General features: G+C 43.7%; 1 protein-coding gene across 2 annotated transcripts in view; it reads left to right on the top strand.

Moving 5' to 3' along the window:
- POLR3B (RNA polymerase III subunit B) overlaps positions 1–8,365 on the top strand; it is a 113,500-nt gene extending 105,135 nt beyond the window's left edge. For both annotated transcript variants that reach the window (XM_004418058.3, XM_087448998.1), the window contains 2 exons: positions 2,520–2,693; positions 7,928–8,365. In XM_004418058.3, the coding sequence (XP_004418115.1) occupies positions 2,520–2,693; positions 7,928–8,057 (304 nt within the window). In that variant the 3' untranslated portion in view covers positions 8,058–8,365. The remainder of the gene's footprint in view (positions 1–2,519; positions 2,694–7,927) is intronic.
- Positions 8,366–14,525: the final 6,160 nt, after the last annotated feature.

Genomic DNA, 14,525 nt, shown 5'->3' with positions numbered 1-14,525 from the left:
GCTCCCATGTGTACACAGAAAACATACATATGTTATTTGGTATGTATGTACTACAACTGTCATTTTTTAAAACTTCTGTTATTGGAGCATAAGGCACCGCTATGCTTATTTGAATGAGCTCCAGGAGGTTGGGGTCCATGTGCACCCCAATCATCAGTGTATCCCCAATTCCAAGCACGGAGTCTGTGTATTGATGAATGGATATAATTGTTGGGAAAGAAAATTACAAATACTAAGTTCCACATGTTCTTAGTACTAGATTTTCCAGTTGGAGAAGCGTAGACTAGGGCAGTGATTCTCAACCAGCGGTAATCTTGCCTCCCAGGGGCCATTTAACAGTCTGGAGACATTTTGGGATGTCACAACCTGGGGGGTGGGGAGGAAGCTACTGGCATCTAGTGGATAGAGGGCAGGAATGCTGCTAAACATCCTACAGTGCGCAGGACTGCTCCCCCCACACCCCCAAAGAATTACCCAGCTCAGTATGGCGCTCGTGCCAAGGTTGAGGAACCGTGGGCCAGGGGAGGGAACACAGGCCTTGGAGCCAGATAGACGTGGCTGTGAACTCATCTCCACCTTGTGGCACCCGTGAACCTTGGGCAGATCACCTAGCTCCTCTCAGCTTTAGTCTTTCTCATATGTGAAGTGGAGACAATAATACCTACTTCACAGGGAGCTAGTGAGTGTCAGATGTGTGAGTGTAGAATGTATACAGTGCCGATCCACAGGAGATGCTCCATGAATATTCAGTTCCCTCCCCACTGTCAGTGAGCACTGCTCGGATGCTACAACACAGGGGAGGGGCGGGGGGACGAAGCAGCTAGTGTTTGGGTTTTTTTTTTAAAAACAAAAGCAGTGTAGATGACTCAGGCCCTTGACCGTTTAAAACTGAGCAAACGCACATGCCTTTTCAAATGTGAGACATATGTGTGCTTAAAATTGCAGAAGAGGGAAGAGGAGATGAGATTCTCAGAACAGCAGTGGCCTCAGCACTGAGACCCTATTTGGGTTAGGTTATCTCTCCCCTGAATGCTGTCCCCTCCAAAACTTCCATTTCAGTTACAACATCCAAAAACTATTTCAGAGTGACATAAATGTCAAAGCAGTTATTTCCTATCTTTGGCTTTGTTGTGTAAAAAAAGTTACTGCTTGAGCATTACTTTTGTGTATTCCATCTGAAGCCTGCCTGGAGCGCGTTTGTCTGCAGTCAGTTACCTCAGCTGGTTCAAATCCAAGCATTGGGTTCTCCCACATGTGGTCTGACCACCTTCGCTTTGTCCAGGGACCACAGGTGGAGGGACCCCCGACCCCGGGGTGGTTCCACCAGCAGATAAAAACATAGAAATGTTGTGCTCAGTTGTGAAGTTTCCACTACATTGTGTTAGTTTAGACCTATTTGTAAGTTTTTCATATGTAGATTTTCTTTCAGTGAATAATCTGCAACTTAAATTGATTTCCCCTTGTAACTTGCAACAACAACAAATGTTAAAATTTCAGCCTGAGATCACATACAGGCTGTGTGTACGTTCTCAGCGCTTTAAGAGACTGGCAGTGACGACAACAAAGATTAAAAGATGCTATGGAGTACAGCAGACAAGAGGTGTGTGGTCCACCCCTGCTCAGACTACCTCCAAGGAGTGTCACTCCAAAATCAGCCAGCCAGCGAGTTCACTTTTTCTTTTCTTTTTTTTTTTAAAACAATTTGTGTCATTAATACATAGGTGAGGGTGCCTAGGTTGTTTCAGAATCCCCTAGTTCTCAAGCCCAGCAGTTACATAAGCCACAGGGAGTCTGTTCAGGCGGCCACGTGCCCTCTCCAGGGAGGAATGGAGCGTTTTCTAAGTGAAAGAAGGGCCTGAATGGGACACACAGAACTTTCCCAGTCTCTGGGGAACCTCCCATCTGGCTCAGGTACTCTGTCCTTCCAGATGATTCCGCAGTTCCAAATTTTATAAAAATCCATCTGCTTCTCCCTGTGTTTATTTTTCAGTAGTAAAGCTCCTCCCTGGAGCCTTGGCAGTAACTACTGGGGGACCCAGGTTTTTCCTCAGTCTGTTCTGCTTAGTGTTTCTGCTTTTAAATAACAGAGAACTGAGACGTCTCTGAAAATACTGAAACGACATTCTTCCCCGATTTGAGGACTATGCTGTCCTAATGAGGGTGATGGTAATAGTAATGCTAGCTGTGCTGTTATATGATTATGTATTAATTTATTATTACGTTATATGATATTATGTAATTATTATTTCCATTTAACAGTAATAATGATAGCAACTACTAGTATTACATCTCTTCTCATTTAAGACTCTTTGGGATAGGTATTCTTACATACATTTTATAAACGAGGCTGAGAGGCTGAGAGGCTGAGAGGCTGAGCAGCGTGCTCAAATCACTGTCTGATAAGGGATTTGACTCCAGGAGATCCCGGCTCCAAAGCTTCGTGCTGTTAGCCACCGTGTAATGCTGTCTCTTTGTTTGTTCAATGTAATAATAACACATTTGTCTAACTTGTTTGAAAGGCAGCCCACTGAAGGTCGATCTCGTGATGGTGGTTTGCGTCTTGGAGAAATGGAACGTGACTGTTTAATCGGTTATGGAGCCAGTATGCTTTTACTAGAGAGACTAATGATTTCAAGTGATGCCTTTGAGGTTGATGTCTGTGGGCAGTGTGGACTTCTAGGGTATTCTGGCTGGTAAGTGGATACCATATGTCTCTCATACCACACCCCTGGCCTCTTAAATCACAGCTTGAGAACTGACCCTGGATCATACCCACATATTCTCTAACCTTCCCTATCCATGCATTGCTAGAATTGGGAATTCTGTATGGACATGTTTAGTTTGTCTGCCCAATGTTCTGCTTTCCTTAAACAGTGCTAGAGCTTAAAGTCCCAAGGAGTACAGACTTTACCTTCCTTTTGATATTATCTTAAGTACCATTTAAAACACTATTCACCTGTAAAAATCCTAACAGATTCATTGTTGAATGTTAGAATTATAGCATTTTATAACTAGCAAGTTTTTAGAGAAGGTTATGTCGAATGCCCTTGTTTAACCTCAGACCCAGAGAGCCAGGTAGATTGCCCCAGGTCTTATAGCAAATGGGTGCCAGAGCCAGGACCAGGACCTGGTACCCTGACCCCTTGTCTGTATTCTCTCTGCTACGGCAAGCTGCTTCCCACTTGGACTATGAATTCCATGACAGCAGAGACTGTGTCTGTCTCAGCCATTCATTCAACAAACGTTTAATGAGACTCTGCCAAGTGCCAGACACTGTTGTAGGCCCCAGAAGTAGAGTGGTGAGTAAGACAGATGAATGGTTGCTCACAGGGAGCTTATCTTCTAGTTCATTCTAATTACATCCGTCTTGTTTACCCTGCTTCTTCAGCCTTGGACCTGGTAGATGTTTAATAAAAAATAATTGCTAAATGATACTGACCCTGCATATGGAGTGTTGCCAATAGTTAAATTATATAATTCATAAAGTTCTACTTTCTGTGTAGAGTTCAGTATACAAAGGCTAGCTTAAGAGATGATGCTATGTATTCTTTGTTTCTGTTTGTGTAGTTAGAGCACCTTTCCTCCTTGTAATAGTTCCACTTTACCGCCCAAGAACAAAGGCTCTGCTTAGCGTTAGTCATGATCCTGAGCCCTAACATAGCCCTGTAGGCAGGAGCACCCTTAGTTCCCCAGTCTCTACTCACTTTCCTATTAGAGACCAGGTCTAAGGCAGCTGCTGCAGGGATGGGAAACAGCCTTGACTCCCTCATCACCCTTCGGCTGCCCCCCAGAGCCCCCTTTCCCCAGGGAAGGGCCATCCCCAGAAGAAAAGAGTCAGGCTCAGATGAGCATTCATTGCCAGGGTTTGAGGAATACCTGGGCCACCTTTTCCCGCACTGAGTCCCTCAAAGCCTCCTTCCAAGAGAGAGTGCCAACTTCTTGCCCTCCTAAGCTGCCAGTTTCTTGGCTGAATAAAGCAAATCAACAGTTAGAATGAGTGGGCTTCTTAGAACATAGTGTATACCTTGCTAGTTAAATGACAAAACCTTTTAGCTAATTATTCTATGATTTTTCGTGTAGAAGAGTTGATGACACCTGTCTGTGAAGAAATCATTTCATTTTAAAAACTAACACAAGAAGTGGCCATTTGCAGTTCATCCCTTTCATAAAGTTGCAGAGATGGGGTGACGTTATTCTAAGCATAAGCCCGGCTCTTTCTTATATCAGTGACATGGTGGGGGGGTTGTTTCAATTCTGAGACGTCTGTTCATCTTTTGAAATGCATATTGAGTTTGCTTTTTATTGTCCTGGCTGTGTAACCAAAAAAAAGTGTAATAAGAAGATGCTGGAACCTAGTTCCTCCATGCTTAAATCTTTGACTTTGGCACAGATTTTTAAGTAATTTACTTTGAAAAGATGGTGCAGAAGAGCCATTTTATTAAAAATAGGGATCATGAAACTTCAACAAGTTTTCTTTCTTCTCCATCCTTCCTGCATTCCCTCCTGTGCCCTCCACCCCCCACCACAAAGAAGAAAGAGAGAGAGAAAGGGAGAAAGAGAAAGAGAGCAAGCAGTAGGCCAGATTCACCCATGCACTTTGAAAACCTTCCTCTCCCTTGGGCCGGCCCCGTGGCTTAGCGGTTAAGTGCGCGCACTCCGCTACTGGCGGCCCAGGTTCGGATCCCAGGCGCGCACCGATGCACCGCTTCTCCGGCCATGCTGAGGCCGCGTCCCACATACAGCAACTAGAAGGATGTGCAGCTATGACATACAACTATCTACTGGGGCTTTGGGTGAAAAATTAAAAAAAAAAAAATGATTAAAAAAAAAAAAAGAAAACCTTCCCCTCTCTTCCACTGAATACTCAGGGAAACTAACGTAAGCAGAAATTGATCTCAGCATTATTCTGTTAAATCCGTATCTTCTTTCCTACCTCGTTTCTGTCTCATTTAGAGATCATCTGATGGCAGTGCCTGATTTTGAAGCTCGTGTGTTCAATGTGTATTGTATTTGAAATCCTTTGAAAGAGGACTAAATAAGGTTACACGGTTTAGAGGTCTTTCCTGTAATTAAACAGACCTGGATGTACCGTATGTCTGATTTTGAGTGGCCTACTTATATCTCCTTGTTGCCAACAGAGAAAAATCCCAATCCAATCTGGTAGTCTAGCAGGCTCCTTGTGTGCTGCTTTCTGGCAGAGGAGCATAATGATGCTGTCATTTCCCATCATTACCTGATGGTGTGTGCGGGTTGTGTGGGAGGGAGCATGGGCGTCTGCTGGAGGAAGTCACTCCTTAATGAACAGCACAATGGAGGCTGAGTAATTAGAGCAGTTCAGAACCTTGAAACTGGCCTTTTGTCAGTGATTTGCACATTAGTAAGACATTGCTATGGGGATGTTTACAGCAAGACTGTTGTTCTACAGAAGACACGAAGGGTGTAAGTCACAAAAGAGAGGTCCAGAAGGAAAACTGCAGAGAAACGAAAATCCCTATTAAGATAATTAGCTCATAGAGGATATTTTACTGGACAATCATTTCTCATGTGAAGCCACAGCCTCCTTCTTTTGCTACCTTTGTCCTAAAAAATGGGTTTATTGTTATTTGGGTCAAGTTTCTTCCTTTGGAAATTGTTCAGACACAGGGTAAGGTAATTTATATATTTTTATTTATATATATGTATATATGCATGTATGTGTGTATATATGTATTTATATATATGCATTGGAACATTTTAAATGATGGAGAAATATTTAATAATAGAGAAGACTAGTGGACTTTCTGGATTATGAATCAGCACATTTGGAAACTTTAAATAGATTAGCTTGGAGTGAAGTCACAGGGTAATGTACTAGACAGAGGAAAATCAGCAAGAAGTTGCTCTGGTTAAATCCGTTCCTTCAATTTAATTACAGCATGATCATGATTCCTGAATAAATTAGATCAACCCAGGCACATTAAAAACATAATTCTTAAACTGTAATAATACATTAAAGAGGTCTTCAGGTAATCTTTTAGAAAAAAGTCATTGACCATGTTTCTGTTATAACTGTTGATCGAATCAAATCCTCCACAGTGTGTGTTAAGCCCCTGGAGTCCCCTAGTAGGAACCAAGCATGGGTTCCTGATGGTTCGTCTTATTCCCGTTTTCTTCTCAAGAAGCTCGTATCTAGTTACTCACCACCACATTCAAATTCTCAGCCTTAGTGCTTTTCTTTTCTAAAATAATAAAGGCTTCATTTTGCTGATTGCAAAAATGATCCCTGCCCTTTGTAAAATAAAATATTCAAAGTTACGAAAAATATAAAGAAAAAATATAAACAGTCACATTAACTTCCACCATCCAATGACCACTGTTAACATTTTAGTGACTCTTTTTGGGACATCTTTTTTGGGACATCTTTGCCAGTAGTTCTTTTTATTTGTTTATTTTTTTTAAGTCATGAACCCTTTTGAGATTCTAATAAGAGAAGAAAAATACAAATATATGCTCACACAAGAAATCTTGCTACATCTATGATTTGGGGGGGCTTCGGACATTTACTGAAACCCATCTGAAGACCCCCTTGGGACCATGCTGTTTAGCAAACTGCTTTTTTCACTCCACAGTGTGTCCTGGACACCTTTACATTTCATTAAATGTGGGTCTACTCACAGTTAGTGGCTGCACAGTATTCTTCTATATAAATGTCCTATATCACAGAACCAGTTGCCTCTTGGGCATTTGAGCAGACTGCTGCTTAGTGCTGTTATAAATAGTGTGACCGTGTACATTCTTGTGCACGTATCTTTGCCATTTTTGTGATTACTTAATCAAATAATATGCACGTGTACATTTTTATACATACTGCCCTACTACCCCCGAGAATGGCTGTCAGTGTTCACGAAGGCGTCGCCCTCTGCTTTCCCTCAGCAGCGAATCCTCCAAGCCTCGGTCACTATTCCCCTTGCACCCATTGGCCCCTGTTAACTGGGAGGACCTGGTTTCCTATCTATCAAGTCTCAGGATTTGTACTGGATACCTATTGTCCCAGCTGCCCCAGACCCTTGAGGTGCAGGGTGAGGTCCTATTTTGGTCTGAAATCTGAGAGAATAGTTCACTTTCTCCCCAGGGACCCTCCTTTACTTGTAGCCATTGATTAAGACCTAGGTTCAGTTCACTGGCTCTTCCTGAAGGAATAGAAAAGAAAAATCCTCATTGAAATAGCAGGCTCACTGGTTAGGAACATGGGCTGTTGGAAGAGTTAAATGGGAATATAATATAATATAACATAATGTAACACACACAGTTTCCTTAGTTTTGCACAAGGGACAGCACGCTGTAAGTCCAGGAGCTTCCAATACTAGTAGAAATAACCACTCTGGAAGAGTACTGGAAACATAAGAAGCATTTAATTGGACACCACCTTTCTACATGAAAGTCTCATCTTCCCATCACACTTCAAGCCTCTCAGTAACAGAAATCAAAATGTAATTGTTGAGCATCTTGCCTAGAATAGTATAGTGTAGTAGATAATTACCAAATATGTGGAGATTGATCGAATCGGTTTAAAACACTTTCAACAATGAAAAGTCTAAATCTGAGTAACTTTCAGATGGTTCAGCATTCTGGGGCTCATTCAAAACAAGTAAATAGGCAGATGTCTTGCATTTTTAGGAGAAAGGTCTAGAAGTGTGGTAGTAACTGATTAAAATTGCGTGCTTTTAAAACTGGGGAAGCAATATTTGTTTTTTCTTTTGCTTCCTTGGATGGTTCTTTTTATTTTGGGGGCACGTGTGTCCATATTGGATAGTGTGGCTGAACACTGAGGAATAGAAGACTGACTAACCTGACGGAAGGGTGGCAGGATTTTGCAGGGAACGCCCTCCCTTCCTACGCGCAGGCCTCATCTGAGTTGCTGTCTCTCTGTGTGCTGACTGGGTTTCAGGTGCCACTACTGCAAGTCGTCGTGCCACGTGTCCTCCCTCCGCATTCCCTACGCCTGCAAGCTGCTCTTCCAGGAGCTTCAGTCCATGAACATCATCCCCAGGTTGAAACTTTCCAAGTACAACGAGTAAGGACGGAGAAGACGAGTATCTCAGGACATCAGTCGAAATGTCCCAACGCATGGAAAGCAGAAGGCATTGAGGACGACTTCTGCTCCTGTGAATAATTCCTTTGAATGTTCTGTCTTATAAAAAAAAACTGATGGAGAGGCTTTTGATACACTAGATGACTGACTAAACAACCTTGATCGATGAGCCCCGGGCTGTGGGAGGGATGCCAACAATATGGACTATAGTGCAGTCGCACTTGTGTATCCTGGATTTGATTCACAAAGGGACGTGACCTAAGAGATAAATAAACTTTTATTTATGTTCTAGTATCTTGAAATTTACTCATTAGAAAGAACTTCCTCCTTAAAAAGAATGTTTGGGGTTAAATAAAACTCAAGATTCTTATGAAACTTAAAGGATATGAAGAATCTGTTTGAATTGGCTCACTCGACCTTTGTCAAGGTGGCTGTTGTGAGCAGTATGTGAGGACAGAGAACCATGGGAAGCCGTGAGAGTGGCTGGTAAAGTGCGGGCTTTCTTATCTGGTACTGTGAGGGGATAAATTTTCCCAGCAATTGAATCTTGCCTTTATACACCCAAACTTTTTAATTTTAATCTTGGTGAAATATAATAAATATATTCCTGCCATCTTAGGAAAGTTTAGCAAGGATGTCACCTTTTCTTGTGGACTTACTTGCTACTATTTTGAACCTCCATGATCATACTGTGCAATAATATTTGTTGACTATCTGAAAATAATTCCATGGATGCTTTCTAATTTTTCTGTCCCTTCCATTCCTGCTAGGATGTTAGCTGTTCATTTTCTTTTTAATCTGACAGCCTTCTTCACCTATTTCTAATTTGTTCTTAATTGCTCTGCCCTGAAGCCAGATGAATATTTGTGTTAAGGATTGTTTATAAAATAAGTCAGAAAAGCCTTGAGTAATGGTCTAAGGCTACATTCCCAGCATGTCACATTGAACATGTTCCACAGAATATTATAGGTATTACACACTGACAAGAATCAAGTTCCGGTCAAATGAAGGTTGAGAAACTGGGTGTAACCAAGTTAAACATACTGAGGACTTTTTGAAAACCTTCACGAAGCTACTGTGTACTGGGACTCTCCAAAAGAAGAGAACCCAGCTTTGACATCATTTTTTTTCCTTCACAATAAAAAGCTCTCACAGGGGTGTAAAAACCCTAGAGGCTCCACGGTAAAAGCAGAATGAAGGGCATACTGCAGGTGAGCAGGCCTTCCGCAGCCATCACCAGGTGTCTCCGCTCACGTCAGGGACTCCATAGGTGTTACAAAGGCACAGGGGTTTGCCCGGATCTGTGGTTATGCCGGTGGTTCCTTCCTTTGGTCTGGCTTTGTAGTTCTCAAAACTGATGGTACCGAAAGATTACTGTACTGGATTGAATGTACAAAATATATGTATTTGTGGGCCGTTATGAGTTTTCTAGGGTGATTTGGACTATTTCTCATTACATGACAACTCCACTGTCAACTCTGTCTAAGTTGCAGTTGCCCTGCAGTGTGTGGCACACCATTTCAGTGAACACTTGGAGGGTCCACTTGGGAAGCACTATCCGTGTGCTGGTACTGGCGTGAGGACTGCCTCCGCCATCATTCAGGACCAGCTCTGTGTGAGGCCCTGTACTAAGGATAAAAAGAGGGCGGGAGGGGCTGGCCCCATGGCTTAGCAGTTAAGTGCGCGCCGCTCCGCTGCTGGCGGCCCGAGTTTGGATCCCGGGCGCGCACCGACGCACCGCTTCTCCGGCCATGCTGAGGCCGCATCCCACATACAGCAACTAGAAGGATGTGCAGCTATGACATACAACTGTCTACTGGGGCTTTGGGGAAAAAAAGAAAAAAAGGAGGAGGATTGGCAATAGATGTTAGCTCAGAGCCGGTCTTCCTCAGCAAAAAGAGGAGGATTAGCATGGATGTTAGCTCAGGGCTGATCTTCCTCACACACACAAAAAAAATGGCGGGACATGGCCGCAGCCTGGAGGAGCTCAGAACCCAGTGCAGGAGGCCAAGACGGGAGCTAGTCAGAGAACACCATCCTGCAGTCGGTGCCTAGGGTTAACCTGGTCGGTGCTGAGGGAGCTCCGGGGCAGAACGACTAACTGTGCCCTGGAGGTTTGGAAACACTTCACAAGGGTGATTATCCCCTTTATACAGCTGAAGAAACTGAGGCACCAAGTGGCTAAGTGACCCCCCCCCAGCGCCACACCACTAACACGGTGGACGGCAGCATGGGCTTTGGGACCAGGCTTCCTGACTTGGAGGGCTTTGTTTGGGTTTCATCTGTGATTCTATTTTTCAGTCATCAAATGTGGCAGTTTTTTTATTCAAGTGCCACTGAGTGGCTCTTTCTTAAACATCTTTTTTCGAAAACCATTCTAAGCAATTCTGCTCACTTTGAGGGGAGTCGCCTATCTAACCTTCTAGGAAATTCTGAGTTCTCTGAGTTAACAAAGATCTAGAAAGTGTGGGTTCCAAATTGACACATCCTTAGAGGAAAAAATTGTGTCAGGTTGATATTTCAAAAACTAGCAGATACTACATTTGAATAGCTATTTGACTCCGAGAAATACTTTCAATAAAAAGAGGCCAGAATTGGTAAGTTGGTTCTGCAGTTTTATTTTTCAGTTATTTTTAAGTTCCTTGTTTTAAAAACTTCCAATAAGATTTCCATTTCCGGTAATGATAGAGTAAACTTTTACAGGCCACCCTTTAAGTACGTTTTCCCTCAAGGCTTTGCTAGGTTGGAAGTGGCACAGGGACAAGAGGCTAAAAAGTCACGTAAAAGCCGCTAAGAGGCTGCAACCCTGCCCTGAGCTTTGGCAGAGTCAAAGAGCTGGGGAGACAGAACTCAGAGTGGCCAAGACCCCAGAACTAGAAAGACCAAGATCCCAAATAGAAAGAAAGTTCACAGAGGTGAGCCCAACTTCTCCACCACTTGCCCCTTGTCTGAGTCTGCTCTGGCTGCCATAACAGAATACCACAGACTGCGTGGATTAAACAACAGAAATTTATTTTCTCACGGTTCCCGAGGCTCCAAGTCCAAGATCAGGGTGCTGACAGGTTTGGTTTCTGGTGAGGGCTCTGTTCCTTCCTGGCTGCAGACAGCCACCTTCTCGCTGTGTCCTCACATGGCCTTTCCTTGGTGTATGCTAGGAGCGCGAGCTCTGGCACCTCTTCCTCTCAAAAGAACACCAGTCCTGGGGCCCGCCTGGCGGCGTAGTGGTTAAGTTTGCGCACTCCACTTCGGTGGCCCTGGGGTTCATGGGTTCAGATCCCAGGCGCGGACCTACACACTGCTCATCAAGCCATGCTGTGGCGGGCGTCCCACATATAAAGTAGAGGAAGATGGGCACAGACGTGAGCCCAGGGCCAATCTTCCTCAGCAAAAAGAGGAGGATTGGCAACAGATGTTAGCTTAGGGCTAATGTTCCTCACCAAACACAAAAGAACTCCAGTCCTATCGGATTAGGGCCCTTGTGACCTCATTTAACATAAATTACCACCTTAAAGGCCCTATTTCCAAATACAGTCACATTGTGAGTTGGGGCTTCAACATATGAATTTTGGGGGGACACAATTCAGTCAAGAATACCCCTCAAGGCCTTTGCTCATTCATAACAGCACAGGCTGAACTGCTAGCAGTATCTATTAAAGCTGGAAGTAGCCAGCAATTTCATTCCTAGTGTATGTATGCCCAGCAGAAATGTGTATGCATATGTTATCAGTAGGCATGCACAAAAATGTTTCTAATAGCATTATTTCTAATAGCCCCAACTTATAAATAACCCCTGCCCATTAACAATAGAATAGGTAAACTGTGGTATGTTTACACAATAGAATACTATACACCAATGGAAAAAAACTGCTACATATAATATCATGGATGATCTCACAACTATAATATTGGGTTAAAAAAAGTTAAACAAAAGAATACATGATGTGTTGGTTTCAAAATAGTTCACATATAAGGAAAACTCATCTATGATCTAAGAAGTAGTGATGACAGTTCTCTGTGCAGAATGAGTGGCTAATGACTGTCTAGTGCAGGAGGGGGCGTCTAGGGTGCTGGTAGTATTATTTTTTGACCTGAGTGTTGGTTACATGGGTGTGTTTCTTTTATGAAAATTTAGTTTTCCCATCTTCAAAATGGGAATAGTAACAGTACAGACACCCGGGGCCGTTTTTGGGTGTGTGTAGTGAGGAGGATTGGCCCTGCGCTAACATCTGTGCCGATGTTCCTCTGTTTTGCATGTGGGACACGGCCACAGCAGGGCTTGACAAGTGGTGTAGGTCCATGTCCAGGATCCAAACCCACAAACCCAGGGCTGCCGGAGTAGAACACGTGAACTTAACCACTAGAACACTGGGCCGTCCCCTTATCTGGGGCCATTTTTATGATTCAAAGAGACAATACATGTAAAGGGCTAGCACAGTGCCTGGCACATAACAGGTGTTCACAAGTGTTTATTATTGTTTTCATTGATAATGTCATACTCCTGATTACAGTGCTGCCCAGACCGGCCTCATCCTCTACCGCTTCATCAGGAAAGGGTTAGGAGAGGCAAACCCCGAGTTTCCTTTGGAAGAGGGAGTTGGGAAAGTAGGACCCAGTATAGAAACTATAGGGTTTTGCAAAAGCTCTTTGTGAAAGCCGCCCCGTTTCACGGTGGTGGGGAGGAAGGAAGGTGCTGGGATTAGAGAACACACTTTTCTGGAACAACCACTTACCACGGACATCAAAGTGAAGCCTGTCGTGGGCATGGGCACCCCAGAATAGTTTCATGAAGGCCCCAGAACCAAGTCTGAAAACATTTCCATGTGGTGGGAGTCAAGTAAAGGATTTTTTTTAAAAAAGAAAGAAACTGGCCTTGATTGGGTGCTACATAATGGGATAGTTTTCAGCTGCTTCAGAGCATTTGGGGCCAACACCTTTATTTGCAGTAATGAGTCACATGAGATTGAACACATTTGGGCTGGTGGCTGGGCCCATCCGCTGCTCAGCCGTCTGGGTAATAGAGAAGCCAGTTTCTGAGCGACCTGTAAATAATTCCTTTGTGAAATGAATGGTCAGAAAAGTGACTGTAAAAGTAGCACCTCTTTACCATCCATATTTACTCCATATGTGTCTTGAAAACAGTTTATTTCATTCGCTGACCGAAAGTTGGGTTTTTACTACATCAGCCCCACAGGGCCAAGGTTGATGGGAAATGAAAGTCAATTTTTAAGGAGGCAGTTTAAAATGGGAAAAAAAAACAAGTGGGGGCAATCCGGAAGTATACACTCTTTGTTACCAAAGCCAATTTGGATTTCAGACACAATCTCCAGAAGCAATTAGATTTGCTTCGGCAAATCAAATCGATTGTGATCAGGATGTCATGGCAAAACATTTCAGAACAACCTGAAACTCACGTTTTCACTCACAAGTCTGAAATCTCAGACCATGGTCAATGGATTTAAAGTATTTTTCAAGTCCAGGTAATAGCTCTCGTTCCATGCATAATAAATTTTAAGTCTGGTTAACTCCCAATCATCCACGTTAATGGAGGCAAGGAGCAGGGTGAATAAATCAAAACAGATGATGAATCCACAGCTTTTTGCATTGAATGCTGGGATGACGTTTACATTCACGTTTTTAATGTAACTTGAGTGGAGGTTTGGTGAATTTGCTACACTTTAAATAGTGACTCCCATGAACACTGTATTTGAAGAAACTGGAATAATAATACCTGTTATGATTAACTAATGATGACAGATCTTTGGAGGGGGTAGGGTAGCCTTACTCAACTGGGATGCTTCTAGGCTGGTGGCTCTCAAAGTGTGGTCCCTGGACCAGTGGTAACAGCATCAGCTGAGAACTTGCTAGAAATGCAGGTGGAGCCCAGCAACCTGTGTTTAACAAGCCCTCCTGGTGGTTCCAGATGCAACCTAAATGTTGTGATCTGCTGTTGTAAGCTACATAAAGAGCTTGGGACCCAGCCTCTCTTAGAGCCAGCCTTTGGATTTTTAGGGGTGCCAAAGAAGCCATCCCTTGGGAACTAGCTCCCCACTTTCTCCCTTTCTTGCTGGTGTGACTTCCCCTTAAGCAGCAGATTATACCGGATCGCTCCTCCCACAGGGCTCAGCCTCACTTTCCCAGCCTCCCCCACCCCTACCCCTGCTGGTAGAGACCTACACAGAGGACACTGGCGTTCCAGTTCAGATTCATGCAGGGAAAGCTCTCATCCTGCTGCTTCTCTCTTGTGCTGACTGCTCTGACTCTCCAGCCTTGAGGTTTCCACTTTCTCCTTCTGCAGCTTCTTTCCACCCCTATGGGACCTGCCTGCCAGTCCCACAAAGACCTCCCACCTCGAAAGTGGCCTTTTTGAAATGACTGTTCAGAAAGCCACAGTTTCTGTCTCTGTCCTGGCTGGTCAATTCAGTCTGCTGTCCAAGTCCACCCAGGGATGTGCAGC

Source organism: Ceratotherium simum, chromosome 25, assembly GCF_057802395.1.
Source record: "Ceratotherium simum simum isolate JZ-2026a chromosome 25, ASM5780239v1, whole genome shotgun sequence".
NCBI lineage: Eukaryota > Metazoa > Chordata > Mammalia > Perissodactyla > Rhinocerotidae > Ceratotherium > Ceratotherium simum.
The sequence above is the reverse complement of the archived record's forward strand: the minus strand, read 5'-3'. Positions and strand labels throughout refer to the sequence as shown.